Here is a 20,996-nt window from a genome sequence, read left to right as displayed (position 1 = left end):
ACACAGGCAGAGGGAGAAGCAGGCTCCATGCTAGGAGCCCGATGTGGGACTCGATCCCAGGACTCCAGGATCGCGCCCTGGGCCAAAGGCAGGCGCCAAACCGCCGAGCCACCTAGGGATCCCCTACTTCCACTTTATTTTTAAACTAAGTTCCTTTTTTACTTCTACTTTATTTTTATATCTCTTAAGCTTTGTGTTACTGGGTACAAAGCAAGAGCTGTGTTTGTTGAATGAATTAAAATGGTCTCTGTAGGGACACCTGGGTGCTCAGCGGTTAAACACCTGCCTTCAGCCCACAGGGCGTGATCCTGGAGTCCCAGGATCGAGTCCCACATCAGGCTCCCTGCATGGAGCCTGCTTCTCTCTGCCTGTGTCTCTGCCTCTCTCTCTCTGTCTCTCATGAATAAATAAATAAAATATTTTTTTAAATGGTCTCTGTATAGGAATATTGTGTATGTACACTCATGAAATACTCTTCAGTATATGTTGTGCGTGGATTAGAGAATTAGGCAGACTGTTTCACATTAAATTATTGAATATTTTGAAAAAAGAAACTATGTATCCTGAACTTTGGAGTAACAATTAAAATTAGTTTCCTAAAAATCATGAAAATATTACTAAAAATAAGATTTCTTAAATCTTACTTGGTCATAAAATATTTTTAGAGGCAGTATTCCATTCCCATAATTGTTGTCAATTCTTAAATCACGATTAAGAAAATACTGTTGAGATTGACACCATGAACCAGTGAGTTGAATTTCCTTGTATGATTTAGCTTGCAGGAGGGTTCCTACTTGTTGTCTCATGCAGCAGAAGATTCTTCTCTCCTGATCTACAAGACCTCTGATGGAAAAGTTACTAGGACAGCCTACAATTTGCACAAAACACATTGCGGCCTTCCCAGTGTGCCTTCCAGTCTGTCAGTTCCCTGGGTCCCTTTAGATCCCAGTCTGTTATTACCATATCATATCCATCACGGAAGAATACCTTGTACTTTTCCACCTAAATCACTAGGTCCCACACCACAGCAAAAGGTATGATTTTTTTTTTTTGCAGTTAAATGTTCCATGAGGTTATTTATTCATGTATTTCATTGATGATACAATATTTCAACTTCATGTCCACATTAATCACAAGATCATCTAGAAACTGTATCCATAAGAAGGGTAGATAAAGTTGTGTGCTTTACTGAATCCAGTCATTGTCAGTGGAAGTTTCTGTTTCTGTAATGTTTGTAAGTCAACTAAAGAAAATTCTATGGCTTGCCCAGTGGGAATAAGCTAACTCCCTGTGTTCTTGTGAAAAACAAAGTTATATTTTTTTGTGATTCTTATTTATATATGCTGATTCATTTTATTAAATATTTGAAGCAATTTGCAGAGGAATACTTACAATAAAATTATGATGATACAATTAAAAATTGATAAGTAGGATATAGAAAAATTAAAAAGTGTTAGTAATTAGTGAATGCAATATCTTATTAAATGTACAATAAACTGTTAAGGACTAAATTATTTGCTAAGTATTGTGTAACTCAGTATTTATTGAGTTATAATTAACTTTACTCTGTGTATAGAATCCTTCCCAGAAATACCAGTTGAATGATTTTTCTGACTGAGACTTTTATAAAGCCATGGCTAGAGATACTCTTCACCATGTCACTCATTCTTTATATCATGTAAAATATTCCAATCTGGGTTTAGCTGTAGGAAAAGTTTTGTTCTATACAAATGAATCTGATGTTCAGGAAATAAAAACCAAGTGTATTTTCCTTCCATGCTGCCAAAAACCTTGGAGTCAAAATTATTATTTGACTTGTATAATCTTCTCAATATGTGTTCTCAGAACATCTGTCAATTGTGTATCCTGTGGATATCTTCTGTTCTCTTTTGTTTCTATGTTATATTAATCTGTAAATGTTTTCAAGGCCTTTTAGAAATAGCTAGAATGCAAAAGCTGAGGACTTTTAAATAATTTACAGTGAATGAGGTTTATGTTTTTCAGTGTTTTACCCTAATATTACTGTTTGGGAGGATCTTTTTAGGAAGGAGAACTCCTTGTACATTCTTAGCTAACTTCGGCCATGGATATGTATAAATATGGTTAATTAGTTGCGACAAATGAAAGAATGGATGAAGTTGTTGATATTTTAAACCATCTTATCTACAGTTCTGGTTGGTTATTTCCAGTTTAAATTTCATTTGAGTAATGATTTTTATAACTTATTAAGGTAAAATTTTCTTCGCTAACTTAAATATAATAATTGAAAACTTTTCTTGAAAGATTTATATTTTTTCAAGTATAATGGTCTCCTTTTAATTTAGAAATTATGATTATAGTCTATCACCTGTGACATATAATTATATATGAGTATGACTTACTCCTTTTTTGGCGTAATACTCTGATACAATACCATATGTTCAAGATTTGGGCACATCAATCCAAAATTAAGCAATTCAGTTATATGTATACCACTGAGCAGTTGCTGATTTATATTTTTTAAGGTACTTCATGTATTCATGCCAGGAACAAATCCTTAGTGAAATGATCTAAGACCCAGCTGTTAGGTACAATAGATAGGTAGATAATTAATGCTTGGTTTGGTATGTTTTCAATCCCTTGAAAATTTTTGGTGATTTCCTACACATCTCCCTACAGTCTAGCCCTATGTTTGTTGAGCATTATTCAGCCTTCCTCCCTTACTTTCTCCTAGCCAGGCCATGGGAATGGGACTTTCTAAACCAGTCAAGGTAAGTGCAGTTAGGGTTTCTAGCTTTAGCAGCAATGGGAAAAGACTAAAGCTTCAGGAAACCTGAGGAAGTAAGACCCTATATGAAACAAAAATCATGCACACATTTCATGGTGTAAAAACTTACATAACAAATTTTTTCTTTTTTTTTTTAAGATTTTATTTATTTGAGAGGGTGAACGAGAGAGGGCATGAGTGGGGCACATGGGAAGCAGAGGGAGAGAGAAGCAGACTCTCAACTGAGTAGGGAGCCCAACACAGGCTCCATCCTGGGACTCCAGGATCATGGCCTGAGCCGAAGGCAAATGCTTGACCTACTGAGCCACCCAGGCTCCCTGATACCAAATATTTCTGTCTTTGATACAGTCCTTTAGTTTCTGTCCACTTGAACTCACTTCTCATATTTGTGTAGTGCCTTAGGTACTAACCCTGAGAGATACCCTCCAGTAGAGTTTGTGTCTGCCTCCTACTTCATGGAGAAGAGATTAATAGGAGAATCCCATTTGCTTCCTATGCTACTCCTGACGACTTCTACTTCTAGTCCTTTTGCAAAGGCTCTGTGACCATCCCTTTTCTCCTTCTACAACTTCTGTAATAAACAGTCATTTTATACACACACACACGCAACACACACACACACACACAATCTTACAATAGAAGTTTCCAAATACTTTCCTCCACAATGTAGTAGATGCAGTCAGGGTGGTCAGTATAGTCTTACAGTAAATACTAGCTGAGTGGGCAGTAGTGTAGATAATCTAAAAATCAGAGCTCTATTCTAATAAGTGTGTTAGAAAAGTTCATAGGATTCAGACAAATACACTAGCAGACTCCAATTCCAAATGGAGCTTTTCCTTTCTGGTTATCTGACAGTAAACCAAAAAATGCCCGTGAAGAGATAACATATTAGGTTAGGGAAGCTGGAGTCTGATTCATTCTTAGTGAGCCAGTAACCCCTTGGAGTAATGCTAATATATCAGATATATTAGGAATATGACTGTGCTGCAGTAACCTTATCACCCATCACCATCAGATCTGTAATTCACTGAATAAGATGTGAAGAAACAAAGGGTGCAAGATGGCCAGGGAAAATGGAGGCAGAGATGGACAGGCTCTGGGCAAATGATTTTAGGTTTCCAGCTTTGGCCATTTTCTCCAAGGGCTGACTTTCTCCATCGCCCCTTTTAAAAACTGTGCTCTCTCAGTAGATGGCCACGTAGATGACAGGATTTCCAGATCTCACCTTCGGCAGGACTACAGTTAGCAAAGGATTGTGTCCTAAGAATACGCCTTCTCATATCTGTAGTCTGTGTGGTGGGCTAGAAGGTGAGAATGGGCAGCTCCTTGTGTGCTGAGGAGGAGTCGATATTAAGGTAGAACCAGCAGCACCCCAACAAACTATTCCTCCCATTCTCTTTCTTCCTTTTTTTTTTCCTCTGGAGTCTCCTCCCAGGTGTTTCTTCCCACTTCTTTTTCTTTCTTGCAGGAATCTTCTCTTTTAGTCCCTCATCTTTTCCTTTTTACTGGGGTTCTTTTCTCTTTTGCCTCCCTGTTTTTCACATTTATTTTTCCCCCTTTTTCAATATAGACTGTTTTTCTTACTCATTGTCCCTTTCTCCATTTTGTAATTTTTTTCTCCCTCTTTACCACCTCAGACCTTTTTCTTGTATTTTCTTCCTCTCCCTTTGTATTTTTCATTCCTTCCTTTTTCCTGACCTACGTCATTATTGCAAATACATCGCTCAAAAAGGTCCTGTTGTTCCACCATTTTCTAATTTAACATTTCAGCCTCTTCCAGATTTAACAGAGAATGGTTTTCCCCTTCACTTCTCTCCATTCTCCTCTGACCTATTCCTTCTCTGATTGCTATTTGAAAGTTTAGCACCTTAAACTGTGTCAGATTAAAGCTTGTTTAGAAGCATCCAGGGGGCTGGAGATTAAAAACGTATAAAGGACCATTTGCAAAGTAATTAGTACATGTATAAATAATACATAGTTGACTGTATATAAATACTTGGTAAACATGTTAAAACTATTCTTTACTTCATCTCTTAGGTTGGTGGAACAAGAATGCCTACACGCAGCCGCAGGAATCCAGTTTCTATGGAAACCAACAGTCTGCCTCCTCAGCAAGTTGAAAATGAAGGAGAAGCTCCAAATAAAAGAAAAATAACTTAAGGACTCTACCATGGAAAATGAAGAAAAACTAGTTGTAACAACATTCAATTTAGAAAAGTTTGAGGGGGAAATATGCCTAGAAGATCAGTGAATAAGATGAACATTTTTCTTTTAGTGTCCTTGAGAGTTCTTGGAGTGCCTTGAAAAAAATATACTGGCTACTTGAAGGAGTGTTTCAGCTAAAATGGAATGTTACACCCTTAACACTTGATGTTTGAGGAGAATCTAGATATGTTTTAACATTATCATGGCAGGGAAACAGAGAAGAGAAGTATTTTTATAGTAGACCTTTTCCAAAAACTGTAAATAGGAAAATAATCTACTTTTTTCAAGAGCAATATTTATCATTGTGTGTTATGTTAATAATATGAATTATCACATTGGCTCAGAAAGTTGAATCTTGCCACTGTCAGAATTCTGAGCCAATATAAACCTTGCTTCTGACCCATTGTGACAGTTTATATATACTATTTCAAAATGATGATTGTTGCAAGTTAATAAAGTTAACATCTTTAAATACTTGATGAAATTCCGTTGCACAAGCCAAATATTAAAATTAAAAAATAAACAAGTCCATGTCTCTGAAAAGTCACAAGTTAATGATTTCTTTTTGGTCAATCATCAGTTGAGAAAAAAACCAACCTTCCATGTGTGTTATAGGTTTGGCGATGGATCCCTCTCTCTTGGCACAAGTTTCAGCCTAGTTTTGAAATATGCTGCTGAAAGCAGAGATGATTGTGTTTCCCAGAAAAATTTCATTATTTCAACTGACAAGGTTAATGTATGGTAAAACGTAAGCTATTTTTTCTCATCTATACTGATTAAATGTTCTAGGACCACAAAGATGAATTTGGCAAAGCTCGTGAGCACCTGGTGTTACTATAGCCAGTTTGGACTTAAGAAGGAATGGACTTATTCAATTTTTGTATCTTTGTCCATTAATGTGCATTAAAGTTTCAGAAATATGTGCATCATTTGTAAAATACAAGTTTTGTAATCCAAAGTAATATATCTACTTTGTTTTTGGAATTTTTTTATGTGTTTTATATTAATATAAGGAACTGGTCTGAGAAATCTTCTCAACTATTATTATAAGTAACAGTTGAATATTTTTATCTTCAACTACCAAGTTTTATTTTTGATTTTTATAGTCTGTTATAAAATATTTTTAAATTAATTAGTAAATATTAAGATTTTTTAATATATTTTAACATATAATTTCCTCCTGCCACTCGCTTTTTAAAACCATGAGTTTTTTTTAAATGGACACGATTTTTTTTTTGAACTTTGTCCCATATTGCCATATCCCAGAAATATTTTAGTTGTGACTCATTTGGCAGTGAACCAAGGGAGAGGCAGGGAATCCCCTTGGAATTTGCTCTTTTAAAAAAGCTACACAGTGATTTCTTCCGACTCCTGAATACCAGAAAGATTTGACTTTTGACTTTTAACATTACTTTTTACTTAATAAAATGTGTGGCCTTGCAAGTAACTATTTTGAAATTATCTTAGCCATACATTTGAATAACCCTGATAATATATATAAATCTAGTCTTAGTTTTTCACTTGTACTTAACCAAGCCTCTTTTATAACATGTAGTTGATTATGTTTGTGTTTTTTTCCTTAATTTTTAGTACAGGCATACCTCATTTTATTGCACTTTGTTGCACTTTGCACATACTACAGTTTTTACTAATTGAAGATTTGTGGCAACAAAGCGAGTCAGTGTTGGCAAGGATGTGATGAACCTGGTCCACTTATACCTATGGTAAAGACACAATTTATACATACCTCTTGGGAAAAATTAGTCCAGTAAATGTTTGCTTTGGATGCCACACAATCTAAAGTAGGTCCCGGTTGTTACTCTCATAATATTCTTTTTTGCCTATATTGCAGTAGTTTATCTGACTTACTATCTTTCTTCTTGAATAGACTATAAACTATGCAAGGTCAGGAACATATTTGTTTTGTTCACAATTATGTAACAAACACCTAACTTGGTACTGCTGTCTTATAGTTGCTTAGTAAATATAAGTTGGATGTATGAATAAATGAATATCTGGTTATCAAGGATAGATTTTATTTTTTCCAGGAGCTTACATTCTAGTGGAGGACACGATACTAATCTATGGGTAAGTGCTCTGGCAAAGTAATATAAGAAAGTCATATAACCTGAACCTGATAATTAGGGAAAGTTGTCTGAGATGAAGCTTGAGGTGAGTCTTTTCAAAGTAAGAGTTGTAAAGAATGAAAGATCTTATACATAGAAAGAAGCAAATGCATAGGTGAAAGATGGCCAGATTGTAGGCTCTGAACTTGGGATTTGAGAGAAAAAGTGATAGGACAGGGACAGACATGCCATACTATTACATTTGAATGTTGTCCTGTGCAATGTGGGAACCAGTAGTGACTTTAAATTAAAAAACAAATAAACATGATGACGTAGGTTTTTGAAAAAGCTCTTGTTAGCGTTAATCTAGAGAATGAAATAGAGCTGGGAAAGACTGTAGGGAAGGAGAAAATTTGGAAACCTGGGTTACAATAATTTAAAAATGGTGAAGGCCCAGAATTGAAGCAATATAGAGGGATGGGCTCAAGGGACAGGAGAAAAAAATAACTTAGTAAAGCAGTTGGTAGGAAGAATTAAATATGGCTTCCAGAGAAATCCCAATATCTCACTTGGGATATTGGGTAAATAGTGATATTACTCATTGAGAAAGTAAAAGGATGAGTGTGGATATAGAGTAGAAAGGGTTCAGGTAACATGTTCATTTCCTGGAGCACCTGAATGGCTCAGTCTGTTAAGCGTCTGCCTTCAGCTCAGGTCATGATCCCAGGGTCCTGAGATTTAGTCCTGCATCAGGCTCTCTCCTCAGCAGGGAGTGTGGTTCACCTTCTAACTCTGTCCTCCCCTCCCCATGTTTTCTCTGTCTCAAATAAATAAAATCTTTTTTAAAACAAATTTAAAAATAAAAATTAAATGTTCATTTTCTTTTACCATATTCTTTGGATTCTAGGTTTGGATGCAATATAAGCTATATATTGCTACATAATAAATTACCCCAAAATTCAGTTAAAACATTTATTATCTTTTTTTTTTTTTTAAGATTTTTATTTATTCATGAGAATACACAGAGAGGAGAGAGAGAGAGAGGCAGAGACACAGGCAGAGGAAGAAGCAGGCTCCATGCAAGGAGCCTGACGTGGGACTCGATCCCGGGTCTCCAGGATCAGGCCCTGGGCCCAAGGCAACACCAAACCGCTGAGCCACCTGGGCTGCCCAAAACATTATCTTAAGAGTTTCTGTGGATCAGGCGATGCAGCTTAGCTGGGTGTGTCTTGCTGGGGTCTTTGATAAAGTTACAGACAACCTTTTGGCTGGGGCTGCATTCATCTCAAGGTTTGCCTGGGGCTAGAGAATCTACTTCCAAAAAGGTGGAGCCAGTCTTTCATTGGCTGCTGCCAGGAAGCCTTATCCTCACTGCTTATACCTCTCCATGGGTCTGCTTGAGTCGTCCTGACGACAGCAGCTAGCTTACCCCAAAGTGAGCTTTCCAGGAGAAAAAGCGAAGAGGAAAGAAACCACAATGTCTTTTTGTCTTGAAAGTCAAATGCTGTTACTTCTCCCATATTTTTCTCATTAGATACAAGTCAGTAAGTGTACACTCAAGCTCCACCTCTTGAAAGGAGGAATATGAAAAGAATTTGTTAACATTTTTTTAACTACTACAAATGCCATGAGCATTTTAAGGATATAGAAAAATTAGGTTTAGAGTAGAGAGAAAAGAAAGGACACTGTTTCAGTGTCTTACTACCAATATGCTGAATCTAATAGAGATAGTTGATATCAAAGATGGTTGATAATTTGAGTTTTGAACTCAGAAGTCTGATATCAGTACAGATTGGGAATTGTTGATATATCTGTGGTGATTGGAAGAAGTGGATAAGGTAGTAGAGCAAAAATGAGTAGAATGAGAGAAGGATCATGGATGGAACCCCATAGAAAACCATATAACTTAAGTAAAAGGAGAAGTTTCATTTAAGTGGCCAGTATGGAAATCAGGTTTATACACATTTAGGACTAAGTAGAAATAAGGTAGAAACTAATTCTTCTGCCAATTGATCAGCAAAACTTACAGTTTTACTATTTGGATCTTCTTTTGTAACTGCAAAAGAGTTAACATGTTCCTTTGCATTTCTACTTGGGTTCTGGCTTTGGACACCATAAACATTTTAGACCTATTACAAGGAGGCATGGGTTTAGGGTAAAGAGGGGAGAAAACACTTTAGTGTGTCATTATGAACATGCTAAATAAGTTTCTGACACGCATATTAAGATGTTCATTATGTGTTATAGGTATGTGGTACCTTTTAATCAAAGCGTAAGAGTATTTGGTACCAAGATTTATTGAGTTTCTCATTGAGATGTAGGAATAAAGAAGATGTATTTCGTTGGTCCTTCCACTCTTGTCATGCTCCCTTTGGCTAACGCCTAGCCTTATAATCAAGATATGTAGGGGCAGACACACAAAGCATCTATCTGGGGATTAGGTCTGATCTGCCAAGTAAAACTTACTGAAGGAGTTGAGGCCCCGATGTCTCTTTCTAGGATGGGACTCTTAGATCATCTCATCAAATAGGAAGGTTCAAACAGTATAGTACAGGCCTACTATACTATGCTATGCTATGCTATGCTATGCTATGCTATGCTATGCTATGCTATACTATGCTATACTATTGCCTTGGCATACGTGTTTGCTTTCAATTTATGAACTACTGTTACAAAGTGATGAAGGAGCTACAAATGGGTTGTGTTTTATTCCTGTACATGCATAGTGTATAGCTTGGTTAATTCTCTAAGGAATGGGAGGAAAAGCCATTGTGTGAATTAATTGCTGTTTTGAAAGTGAAAAACCTAGAGTCTGTGATTAGTGGGTTGAATTCCTCCTTCCTTTTTCTTAAGAATATGTATTTCTTGGAGGGGATAAGGGGGAAATCTTTTCTATAGTCCCTGTCCTAGGTTTGGCTTGCCCAAAAATGAACAACACAGGACAGTATGTGCATGGCAATCTTAAGAGTCACGGTATAGCAAGGCAATGCTCACTGATTCCGTGGGTTCCACCTCTCTTCCAAGAACTATGTTAATGCAACATCTGCTCCACCCAGGCTCTACCAACACATAGATTAGCCATCCTAGGCCCTACCTGCATGTTTTTGCTCATAAAGCTATATCTGCTTGGATTTATTATCCCCTATCAAAAGTTTCATTAAAAGTGGCTAGTATGGAAATCACATTCATAAAAATTAAGGACTAAGGAGAAGGTGAGGTAGAAACAATGAAATACTCCATTGCCAATTGATCTGCAAAACTTGGAAATAAATTAATGTTTTCTGAGCATTTACTGGGTATAACATGTCAATTTCTTGGGATTTAAAGATAAATAAGACTGGTTTCTGTCTTAAGGGTATTATGTGATCTAGTTGGAGAAATATGTACAATTAGGTATTATATATACATACACACTATGTAAACATAATACAGGTATATATAATACAGAGCAGAATTTAAGGGGCACAATAGTGCATAGGAGCAAGAAAAGGGGGTGCTTGGAAAAAAGAGAAACACATGGTAAAAATGACCTTTAAGCTTGGTTTGAAAGACAAGTAAGGTAATATGAGCGAAAAGGCAGAGCATTAATTACAACATGAGGGAAAAATTCTATTAAAAGTGCTGATTTTCAAAAATAGCAAATATGCCCATGTTGCAAGCATGGGGGTAAAAGAAAATAAATGAGAGATGAAGTTGAAGAGGTAAGTTGAAACTTGATAGTGGAAAGTATTGATTATTATTCCCAGATTGATTTTATTCTGAAAGCAGTGAGGAGACATTGAAGGCTTTTCTAGCAAAGTGACATCAATTTTTAGGAAACTTACAGTATAAATGATTATTTAGAGAGAGGAACAGGAGGTGGTAACTACAAATAGCAGAGGGATGGAAAAGGTGTAGATTGGAAAGCCAGTTAGTTAGCAGCTATCAGATTTGATCCTGTCCCCCAAATGAATGTTTACCTCATGTAACATAGAGTCACAAGTAGATAACAGACCTAGGTGTCGAGAATACAAAGATGAACTAAAGGTCATGGCACATGAAGTAGCTTCTGCGTGTGGAGTTACGAAGTAGAGGTTCCAAAGACAACTGAAATTTTTCGCCTGAGTGCTGCCACTGACTTAAATGAAAATACCAGAGGCAGAATATAGATGGCATAAAAAGACAACTAGCTGTATTTGCAACCAAATGTCAGCAGTACAATTCAGGTGATGTCCTATGGAATCTGTTAACAAAATGAGAGAAAGTGTGTTCTACCTTTGGGCTGATAAACCAGGAAATTGGAGCTGTCATGTCTGGGACCACACTGTCCTTTTCTTTCTTTGTTTGTTTTTAAAAGATTTTATTTACTTATTCATGAAGACACACACAGAGGCAGAGACACAGGCAGAGGGAGAAACAGGTTCCCTGTAGGGAGCCCGATCTGGGACTCGATCTCAGGACCAAAGATCACGCTCTGAGCCACCCAAGTGTCCCCACACTGACCTTTTCTTTCCTCAACCTCCTTTTAGTTGGACCAAGGGACTGAGAGTTTGGTTACATACCATATTAACTGAGCAAATAGATAAATTGAGAATAATGGGAAAGAGGAAAGCAAGAATAAACCCTGTGGTATTGGATAGGAATTGGAAGTATCAGAGTGAATTTGTTGTACTATATATATGGGGGGGGGGGGAGGAAGAAGCATACAACCGTGTGTATGTGTACGTATACATACATAATTCCTAATTCTGTAGATAGGGTCTAGAAGCAGTAGCACTCTCATAACAAGGAACACACCTAGCACTCAGATCTTGGCTTCTAAATTTCATTCTTCACTAAAAGAAATCAGTGTTCCCTGGAGAAAATTTTCCAAGTCTGGGGCTTAGAAAATACAAGATGAACCTGGAACATCGTCTTGTGCCAGAAAGTAAGAAAGTGTCAAAGAGCGATGGATGTACGTTAAAAGAACATAGGAACTAGCTTAAAGGAGTTCTTAGGTCTGGGAAATTTGAACATGAAATAATGATAGTAACGTATTATAATGCTTTAAGTAAAACAGTAATCCACAAGCGCATGCTGGCATAAGTGGATAAATGAATGGGGAAGAAGGAAATACTCTGTTCTACGGTAGATTGCCAACCAATAAATCCAGAGGGAGTGATGGAATTAGAAGAATCAACTTGCAGTTATTAAAGTTATCTAAGAATCCTCAAAGGATGCTAAATATGATGGGTGAAAATTTGATGGCAAATAGGAATATTCACATCATCTTAAAGAATCTCCCTAGATAGATAGATAGATAGATAGATAGATAGATAGATAGATAGATAGATAGATATTATTAGGTATAACATACTTATTTGTTTACTTAATCCAGAAGAAATCTGGCAGAAACTATCTTAACTAAGTGGTTAAAATTAGTATCACCAGTAATGAGACAAATCAACAATGTGTGTTTCTTGCTATGCAGCAAGAAGAGCATGTGACTTAGGTGGCATATTACTACTGTCTGACTCACCCAGTGTTACTCTACTTCATTTTAGAACAACAAAGGACATACAAATTCAGATCAAACAATTTGAAAGATACCATATTTCAAAACCTCTTGAAACATTCTACCTGCAGCCAAAAGTTGTCTGGACAAACCTGTTCTTCTTCCTGCTGCAGGCAAAAAGAAAGAGGGAGGAGGAAGGGAGGGAGGAACGGAGAGAAGAGGAGAGTGGAAGGAGGGGAGAGGGAAAGGAGAGGAGAGAGAAAGGAGAAAATAAAAGGAAAAAAACTTGTTTTACACAACTTTTGAGGCCTCATCATCTGCAGGGAATGTTCTCTGATGCCAAGTAAACGTAAGTCATCCACAGTTTTTCAAGTTGGTCTTTCAACAAACCTCTGCCCAACTTAGGCTCCGGAAATAAACTGTAAGGTTTTTTGGTTTAACCTGTTAGAGAGACTCCAAATAAAGAGGATACTGTTCCCAGAGATAGTCTTACTGACTGCATTATTCTCTATGGGATATTCTTTAAATTTGCTCCTGAAGTTTTCAACTCAAAGTGAGGAATGAGTCCAGAATAAAGGAACAAGTGATGGCAGTCTGTTTAAAACCTCACATTTCAAAAAACACAAAACAAAAAATAACACAAAGAACAACAAAACAAAAATAAAGCTGACATTTCTAGATGACTAAGACATAGACGTATTTTACGCAGTTTGTATTTAGTCATGGGTCCTAACAATATGAAAACAGCAGCTTCACTAATGTGAAAAATAAATAATGGGATACATTTTGTAAGTATAATGTCTGCCCTCTGTCCCACGAAAAGTGATGCAGATTATAGTTTGCCAAGTGCCACAACAGGCAGCTGGAAGTAGTCTGTCCAATTCCAAAATGCGACCTCACAGATTTGCACAATGAGTTCTTCTGAATTCAGGAAGAGGGTGAGGGAAACCGAAATCACAGTGAATGAGTCTTGAAGGTCTCCATGTATGTGTGCATGTTGGGAGGCTAATAAAGTGGTGGGTCAGTCCCTAATTCAGTTTGGCTTTTTTTAATGCTACACCCTAGCGCCTGAAAACTTTTAAGGAGCAAGGGCTGTGTAACTTACTAAGTGCCTAAGGCCAAAATGTCATTTTGCATATAAGGGAGTGCTGAGTTTGCTGTCAGCAAGCCTTCTGCCTCCCAGGAGCCTGTGCTCGAGTTAATTCACATCCAGCAGTTAGGGAAGTCTTTAGAATGTTAAGAATGTCAGCTTACAGCTTGAAGAGAAGTATGAGAAGTTGAGTCTCAGAAGTAGGCAGCCCCGAGTTGGAGTTTGTTGGAAGAAGCATGGGGACTGGGAAGGGGAACACGGAGTTAGAGTCTCAACTCCTCCCCTTGCTAAGTCCGTATCTCTCCCCTCTTCAAACTTTGGTCTTTTCATCTGTGAAATTCGGATATTTATACCTTGCCAGCACAGTCCACAGGCTCTAGTGGCCTTCCAGTAAATAATGGATATAAAAGTTTTTTAAACTGCAAGTCACTGTGTAAGTGTGAAGTATTATTGTCAGATCAAATCAATGAGCAATGTCATCTGAGCTAAAACTTGGAAGGGGGGCAGCCCCGGTGGCTCAGCGGTTTAGCACCTGCCTTCCGCCCACGGCGTGATCCTGGAGACCCAGGATCAAGTCCCACATCAGGTTCCCTGCATGGAGCCTGCTCCTCCCTCTGCCTGTGTCTCTGCCCCTCTCTGTCTCTCTATCATGAATGAATGAATGAATGAATGAATGAATGAATGAATGAATAAATAAATAAATAAATAAATAAATAAATAAATAAATAAAATCTTTAAAAAATAAAAACTCGGAAGGAATTTGCCAGACTGGAAGGGAAATTTCAAGCTTAGGGACAAAGTATAGTCAATGATCAGTGGTGCGAACATCCATAACATGTTGGAAGGCAGGTCGTTGGTGTGGCTAAGACATGACCAGGTTGCCTGTAAGGTACACAAACGATCTAAAGACAGTGGAGAGAACTTGTCACTAAAAAGCTGTGACTAATTTAGAGACTGTGGCATTGTCTTGAGGTGGGGAATGAGGAGAAGCTTCTTAATGGGGAGTGGCAGTAGAGGGCAACACAGTTAAACTTCCATAATGGAAACTATGGCAAAATATAATATGTAGGATAGATTGGGGGAAGGTGTAGAATGGAAACTAGGGAAGTCTGAAGGTAGAGAAATCAGGAGAGGCTATTTTTCAATCTAAACCAGAGGTTTAGGGCACCTGGGCGGCTCAGTTGTTGAGCATCTGCCTTTGGCTCAGGCCGTGATGCTGGGGTCCTGGGATCAAGTCCCGCATCAGACTCCCCGCCCCCCACCCCTGGGGCCTGCTTCTCCCTCTGCCTATGTCTCTGCCTCTCTCTCTTATGAATAAATAAATAAAATCTTTAAAAATAAATAAGCCAAAGGTTCTAGTGATCCATCTTACTTGGCCATCTGTCACCTCTGTTTTTGCAGTACCAAATAATGCCTGCCACATTTGTGAGAATGTGCTCAAACCCATGAGATAGAAGGTGTTGATCTTAAATCTGCTGGAGTTGGACAAGTCAGAAATGGAGTGATAAGTATTGCAGACCCTCAAAGAAGCTGGGTCATGTGCCTCTCCTTCCCCCACAGCTCAAAGTTAAATGGAGTAAGGGTGCCTTTGCAAAAATTACTCTTTGGGGAATTAAACTCTAATTATATCATTTGGAAGTACACTCTAAATCTGGAAAAAAGGTTGGTATCCTCCCAAGCAAGTTACTTAAAAAAGGATGGTTAACTCTTTAAATGTCACTTTTACCTAGTTGGTCTCTTTCCTAACCTTTTAAAACTTGGACTCTGGGGTATAATAAGGAAAAATAAAATGAGCCAAGTAGCTGAGCCCAGAAACTCAAACTGAAACCTAAGTTGCCCTCCCTTCAGAAACTTGAAGGGTCAGACTAATTTATGCCAAGAGCTCCTCCCCAGAATGTTTTAATGTTTGTGTGATGATTACGTTAATGTTTAAAAGTTTGAATACTACAGCTTTGAATGATAAAACTGGCTTACCCAGTTAAAACAAAATATTTAGACCAGCATTGCCAGCCCATGTGGGTCTCAGGCCATACCGCCTGCCCCTCCTTCCCTCTCAATTTGACATCTGAAAAGGGCATGATGGCTTCGTGTATTTTTTTTTTTCACAAGACAGGGCAGGTAATTTTATTATGTACAAAACTTACTAGCAGACTAATTTATTAAAAGACTAACAGAAGTAACAGAAGTAATGTTAGGGATGCCTGGGTGGCAGAGTGGTTGAGCATCTACCTTGAGCTCAAGTCATAATCCTTGATTATGCCGGGATCAAGCCCTGCATTGGGCTCCCCACAGGGAGCCTGCCTCTCTCTCTGTCTCTCATGAGTGAAAAAATAAAATCTTAAAAAAAAAAAAAAAAAGGTAATGATCCTGAGAATGGATTTCTGTTTATGAAAGAAGAATAACGACCCCTCTAGGAGAGTGGTCAACCTTTCTGAGGAGTGGCTGGCAAGGGTCTCTAGAGAGACTGCATCCACTCACTCTGTGCCTTTTTTCCTCTTCAGCTGTCTGGGGACATGTCTAAGTTTGTCCCACCTATCCAGAATACTCAACAATGCCACTGGCTCTGGAAGAAGAGGGACTGATGGTGTTAACTGAATCCATTTTGATAGAGACTTACATGATGCTGATGTCATTCATTGGAAACTGTAACCAACTTGTTTTGCTATTTTCTTGCACATGGAGTATTTGTTTTTGAAACTTTTAAGTTTGTCATTATTGAAGATTGCGTTTCAGTTCACTGTATTTTTGGATATTTTTGCCAAAAAAGTACCATTTAAATTGTATTACATGATTGTGAATATTTAGTATCTTAGGAGCTCTGAAAATTTTATTTAACTGATAGATATCCACTTTAGACATCATATCAGAATGATCAGACTTCCTTAAAACCAGAAAATCAATATTGCTGATTCCATCAAACAATATAATCAAATGAGGGCCTAATCATGGCTTCATGTATTTAAACCTCGGCTGAAATTCCTACTATCCTCTGCCCACTTAGTCATGAGCCTTGGCTCAGAATGACCCTTAGCTGTTGTTTAGAACTCCTCTCAGTTGACCAGGATTTACCTTATGCTCTGAGGGAAATAAGTAGAGGAGTTCCAAAAATATTTTCAAAATTTCACATGAGTGGGTTTAACCAAATAAATATATATATATATATTTTTCTTCTCCAGTGACTATTCCTCTTTACCTGTTTTTTTTTTTTTTAATTTATTCATGAGAGACATACACAGAGAGAGAGGCAGAGACACAGGCAGAGGGAGAAGTAGGCTCCATGCAGGGAGCCCGACATGGGACTTGATCCCGGTCTCCAGGATCAGGCCGTGGGCTGAAGGCGGCGCTAAACCGCTGAACCACCGGGGCTGCCCTCTTTACCTGTTTTTATACCAGAATCGCTTAAAAAAACACAGACACAGTCATGCCTCTACATTGACACTGTCCACAGATACAGGATACATTGGTATATGTTACATTTCCTCCCCACAATGACTTCAAATAACTATGAGTAACTGAATGCATTAGCCAAGCAGAATTTCTTACTTCCTTTCTCTGGTGGTTAACTGCCCTTGACAGAATTAGTCATTCTTTTATTGGGCTGTCTTGCACTTTGATTTCTGATACATTGTGGAATTGTAATTATTTATTTAACTCTCTTAGACCTTGAGGTCAGTGTTTCCATATTTTTGCCTTTTAGGCATCTGCTATACAGTCCTACCCGGGTACCTGGCATATGGTGAATATTCAGTGTTTGTTAAATTGAGTGTATTTGTCTTGAGAGTTCCTTGATTTTTATAATTATACTGCCAGCTTTTTCAGAGACATAGGTGATAAAAACCAACTAGGCATTTATCTGTACTACATTAGGCAATTTTACCAATTTCATAGAAAAAGATGTGTAAAACATTTGATGAACAAAAATGTTCATGTAATTGATATTTAAAGAGGAAAGACAAGGACACTGGATGTAGAGACACCTCCTGGGAACAATTTCTGAGTTAGGAGTGAGGCATATTTTTTTCATTCTCTTACAATCTTAACAGTTTTTCTCAGATTCCTTCCTTTTGAGCTGCAACATAACCTGAATATTAGAATTGTTTTCTTTACCCCACCCTAGTTGCTATAGCTGGTGAATCATAGAAACCAGAGAAGGGAAAGACCAGTGAAGTCATCTGGTTCATCTCCAAATTAGGGAGTGGAGCCTTGGGATTTGGGGAAGACTAACCTCTCATTTAAAAAGAGAAAAGGAAAAATTGCAACTAGAGCTGATTAGTGCAGCTGACCCATCTGTTTGTCTTTTGCTTCTAACAGCATCCTGAACTCTACCCTATTAGGACGCAATCAGGAATTCTTTTCAAGGTCCCCAGGAACACCAGATGCCAAAGTATGAAGGAGCTGAACTAGGATTGTACTGCCTGAGTAATATAGTTGGATTATGAATGTCCCAAAGATTGTTTTAATGGAGTCTGAAAAAAACTCTGTTTTAGCAAGACGTTACAAATTTAAGAGCTAGCAAAGAACTTAACAGATGATCTGGGCTAACACGTGCAGTTCCGAGATACAGAAACTGGGATGGAGTTGGTAAGATATTACAGATATGCCCAGGTCAGGAGTAGAGGCCTCTGGATCCTTTTCTTTCTGTGTCATGATCACCCAGTGTCCTCCCTCACAGTGCTGTCTTCTGTTGTCTTCCTCTCTTCCTCCTCCTCCTCCTCCTCCTCCTCCTCCTCCTCCTCCTCCTCCTCCTCCTCCTCCTCCTCCTCCTCCTCTCTTGTGTTGTTTGAAGAAATGGCACAGATGATTTACCATCAGTGCCTGCTCTTCATGTCAGCCAAGCCTGACCTTCAGGTACCACATGTCCTTGGACCACAAAGGTAGGCAGATGCCACTTCAGCCCCACCTGCAGCCTGTCTACCACACTCCTTGATTCTCTTCTGCTTGCTTCTGTGTGGTTCCAGCTGCCAAACATTGGCTTCATCTCCTGTCCAGAGTCTGCTCTTGTCCTTTGGAGTTCTGGTGTCCTTTGCCCTTCCCTTGGTATCTAGCTTAGATCTCCCCCACTTCTTTTTTTTTTTTTTTTTTTTTTTTTTATGATAGTCACAGAGAGAGAGAGAGGCAGAGACACAGGCAGAGGGAGAAGCAGGCTCCATGCACCGGGAGCCCGATGTGGGATTCGATCCCGGGTCTCCAGGATCGCGCCCCGGGCCAAAGGCAGGCGCCAAACCGCTGCGCCACCCAGGGATCCCAGATCTCCCCCACTTCTGATGTCCTCGCATAGCATCCTGCACCACTGCTACCTCTTGGGGTACAAAACTGGCCCCATACTGCTTGCTCTTTGCTAATGTCCTCTTACAGAATGGAGAATATTTGTACCCTATCAATAGTGACAGCATCTGCATACATGTGTCCCCAGTGTAAATCCTCTTATCTAGTTACCTGAGTATATCACAGGTTCACTTATTAGAAATATAAATTCCTTTGCAGCATTTGAAAAATCAACAGTTTTCTATTTTTATGTTGATAATATTCTACACAGACTCATTTATTTTTTCTTCATTTTATTGTTATTTAAATTTTGTTAGTTAACATATAGTGCAATATTGGTTTCTGGAGTAGAATTCAATGATCCATCACTTACATACAACACACAGTGCTCATCTCGAGAAGTGCCCTTTTAATACCCATTCGCCCATCTAGCCCATCCTCCACCCACCATCCTTCATCAACTCTAAGTTTGTTCTCTGTCATTAAGAGCCACTTATGGCTTCTTTCCCTCTCTCCTTTTTTACTTTCCCCCTACCCATATGTTCATTTGTTTTCTTTCTTAAATTCCACATATGAGTGAGATCATATGGTATTTGTCTTTCTCTGACTTACTTATTTCACTTAGCATAATACACTCTAGCTCCATTCTCGTTGTTGCAAATGGCAAGATTTCATTCTTTTAGATGACTATATATATATATAATGTATCTATGTATATAATGTATATATAATGTATATATATGTATATATAGTGTACATATATAATTATAATGTATAATGTATATATGATATATAATGTATCATATATATATATATATCACATTTTATTTTTTAAAAGATTATATTTACTTACTTGACAGAGAAAGAACATAAGCAGGGAGAACAGCGGGGAGAGGGAGAGGGAGAGGGAGAGGGAGAAGTAAGCTCCCTGTTCAGCAGGGCTTGATCCCAGGACGCTGGGATTATGACCTGAGCCGAAGGCAGACACTTAATTGACTGAGTCACCCAGGCACCCTACTACATCTTCTTTATCCATTCAGTCAGTGGACATTTGGGCTCTTTCCATAGTTTTGGCTATTGTTGATAATGCTGCTAAAAACAACAGGGTGCATGTACCCCTTTGAATTTGTATTTTTGTATCCTTTGGGTTAATACCTAGTAGTGCAATTGCTAGATCACAGGGTAGTTCTATTTTAACTTTTTGAGGAATCTTCAAACTCTTCTCCAGGGTGGCTGCACCAATTTATATTCCCACCAACAGTGCAAGAGGGTTCCCCCTTTCTCTCTATTCTTGCCAACACCTGTTGTTTCTTGTGTTGTTAATTTTAACCATGCTGACAGGTGTGAGGGGATAGCTCATTGTGGTTTTGATTTGTGTTTCCCTGATCATGAGTGACGTTGAGCATCTTTTCCTGTGTCTGTTAGCTATCTGGATGTTTTCTTTGGAAAAGTGTATATTCATGTCTTCTGCCCATTTCTTAACTGGACTATTTGGTTTTTGGGTGTTGATATTGGTAAAATCTTTGTGGATTTTGGATATTAACCCTTTATCATATATATCATTTGCAAATATCTTCTCCCATTCTGTAGGCTGCCTTTTAGTTTTGTTGACTATTTCCTTTGCTGCACAGAAGCTTTTTAACTTGATGAAGTCCCAAGTTCATTTTTGCCTTTGTTTCTCTTGTCTCCAATGACATGTTTAATAAGAAATTGCTATGGCTGAGGTCAAAGAGGTTGCTGCCTGTGTTCTCCTCTAGGATTTTGATGGTTTCTTGTCTCACATTTAGGTGTTTCATCCATTTTGAATTTATTTTTGGTATTATATAAGAAAGGGATCAAGTTTCATTCTTCTTCATGTGGCTAATTTTCACAATACCATTTGTTGAAGAGACTTTTTTCCATTGGATATTCTTTCCTGCTTTGTTGAAGATGAGTTGACCATATAGTTGTGGGTCCATTCCTGGGTTCTCTATTCTGTTCCATTGATTCATGTGTCTGCTTTGTGTACATGTACCATACTATCTTGATGCCTTCAGCTTTGTAATATACCTTGAAATCCAGAATCATGAGGCTTCCAGTTTCGTTTTTCTTTTTCAGAATTGCTTTGGCTATTTGGGGTCTTTTGTGGTT

General features: G+C 38.2%; 1 protein-coding gene across 21 annotated transcripts in view; it reads left to right on the top strand.

Moving 5' to 3' along the window:
* The window catches only part of ICE2 (interactor of little elongation complex ELL subunit 2), a 61,108-nt gene extending 55,593 nt beyond the window's left edge, over nucleotides 1–5,515 (top strand). For 18 of the 21 annotated variants that reach the window (XM_026001475.2, XM_026001537.2, XM_072738680.1 and 15 more), the window contains 2 exons: nucleotides 776–1,034; nucleotides 4,805–5,515. In XM_026001475.2, the coding sequence (XP_025857260.2) occupies nucleotides 776–1,034; nucleotides 4,805–4,927 (382 nt within the window). In that variant the 3' untranslated portion in view covers nucleotides 4,928–5,515. The remainder of the gene's footprint in view (nucleotides 1–775; nucleotides 1,035–4,804) is intronic. The other 3 variants (XM_072738681.1, XM_072738682.1, XM_072738683.1) reach the window with 1 other exon arrangement.
* The last annotated feature ends 15,481 nt before the right edge of the window (nucleotides 5,516–20,996 follow it).

This window comes from Vulpes vulpes, chromosome 15, assembly GCF_048418805.1.
Source record: "Vulpes vulpes isolate BD-2025 chromosome 15, VulVul3, whole genome shotgun sequence".
Taxonomy (NCBI): Eukaryota; Metazoa; Chordata; class Mammalia; order Carnivora; family Canidae; genus Vulpes; species Vulpes vulpes.
This window is presented reverse-complemented; position numbering and strand designations above follow the sequence as displayed.